Genomic DNA, 1,897 nt, shown 5'->3' on the forward strand with positions numbered 1-1,897 from the left:
GAAATTAAATGTTAAAATCAACATATATATGCTCGGAGAAGGAAAAAAAAACCTAGCAATTTCCCAGTGCAATCTGACAACAATAATTCATAATCATCACTATGCGTAGAAACCATGGAAGTATAAGCTGCAGTGGAATGTAAACAAGCTTGACCAACTTGTGTAGAAAGAGACACACACAAATTGAGTCTCAGCCAAGGGAATGACATCAACGCATTTATCAAATATAGCTTCTACTTAATATAAAACAAATTTTCTAAGTCTAAGTCTAAATTTGCTGGTGCAATAACGAGATGAAATGATCGATGGGATCAATAGGAATATGTACATCTGAAGCAGATGGTATATATATTTAGTATATCACTAAAGATGAACTACAACCATTGTTGGAGCATCTTTAACCTGCAAACAGCTGGGCAATTTGAAGCAGGTGTCCATGGAGCTCCAGAGGGGAAGAAAAGAAAGGGCTGTGGTCGGTATCCATGCTAAGGACCTTATCCGGAGGCCACATCTTGATCATCGCTTCCTGTTTATCCAACTGTAAAACTCTGTCCTGCAAGGTTTTTATATAAACTCTTGGAACCTTCATAAATTCTTCTGAGGTTGCAGTAAAACTGGCTGTCTGGATTGCCAGCAATGGTGTTGGTCTTATCAGCAGTGAGGCCAGAGAAGCATCCTGTAATTTGAATATACCCACATCAACATTTAATGAAAAAAATAGTTATTGGGTTTTAAGTGGCCTCTATAAATACATATCGAGTTGGGTTTTGGTGGAAATCACAGGGTAATGGGAGTTGTTTTCTTGTGCTATCCTGATAGATTTTATACCTCAGGTGGGCTGAGTTGATATAGAATTTCTTGTTCCAATTCTCTATGCACCATTGCGCTTGTTGGTGGGTGTTCTGATCCAAGGCCATGGTAAAATTCATATTCGTTTAATAGGCCTGGAGTTCCCTGCACAGATTGAATTAAAAAAAATTCATTTCCCTACCTAAACAAAGAAATACACACATATATATAAAACTGGGTGTAAGTATATGAAACATGTTTGGATATCGTTTACCATTCAATTCAGTTTGCACAGAGAAAAAGCTACATATATAGTATTAAAAATGTTTCATATCTCTACATATATATAAATGTTTTGTATGCTTAGACCCACTCTCATACTTCTACAAAATATAAAGCGAAACCTGCAGACAAAAAAAAGAAGCCAAGGTGGGTCTTTAAAATCGTCCCTGAAGCTCAGATCGGAACATTAAATAACAGTAATTGCTTTGGATTCATAAGGTCAACAACCTGCTGGACATCTTGGTCTGTACAAAACCCATGAGACAGCATGGTGGCTGCAACATAAACTGCAACAGCAATCTTATGGCCAAACACATGGATTGCATGTGTCAAGCTCAGTCCTCCAGCACTGTGGCCAACCAGCACAACCTACATCAATCAACAACAGATAAATATACCTAATAACTTCACAATTTACATGGTAACTGAATAAGCTTCTCTGTGATGGGCAATTGAATCTATGGTTATTGCAAACCTTCTGAGAGAGAGAGATATTTCTGACAGTATGTTCATCAGAGGCCTATCATAATCCTCAAAGGAAGTGATTGAATTAGGATCCACAGTGTTCAGGCCTGATCCTGTGAGATCCATGGCGGTGACCTTATGCCCAGAGTTTTGCAGAAGATGGATGAGTTTGTACCAGCACCAAGCTCCATGGCCTGCACCATGTATCAGCACAAAATGGAACTTTCCATGTTGATGGTCATGGCCGCCATTTTCCATTGCAGCCATCAAGCGTCTCCTCCTCTCTTTGATAGTGATGCAGTATAATGAGGCTTTTTGTAGATATTCATGGAAGCAGAAGGAATGTATGATGGGTTCTGAT

At 38.8% G+C, this 1,897-nt stretch overlaps 1 protein-coding gene across 1 annotated transcript; it reads right to left on the reverse strand.

Annotated features, from left to right (window-relative positions):
- Window positions 1-319: 319 nt before the first annotated feature.
- LOC149244282 (methylesterase 17-like) lies at window positions 320-1,677 on the reverse strand. The gene is made up of 4 exons (XM_089367959.1): window positions 1,547-1,677; window positions 1,300-1,440; window positions 829-954; window positions 320-676 (listed from the first exon to the last, which is right to left on the reverse strand). The coding sequence occupies exons 2-4, from the start codon at window positions 1,339-1,341 to the stop codon at window positions 398-400; spliced, it is 447 nt and encodes a 148-aa protein (XP_089224085.1). The 5' UTR covers window positions 1,342-1,440; window positions 1,547-1,677; the 3' UTR covers window positions 320-397.
- Between the last annotated feature and the right edge of the window lie 220 nt (window positions 1,678-1,897).

The sequence above is a fragment of the Pinus tabuliformis genome, chromosome 8 (assembly GCF_031772625.1).
Source record: "Pinus tabuliformis cultivar Carrire ecotype Pingquan chromosome 8, CPIR1, whole genome shotgun sequence".
Lineage (NCBI taxonomy): Eukaryota > Viridiplantae > Streptophyta > Pinopsida > Pinales > Pinaceae > Pinus > Pinus tabuliformis.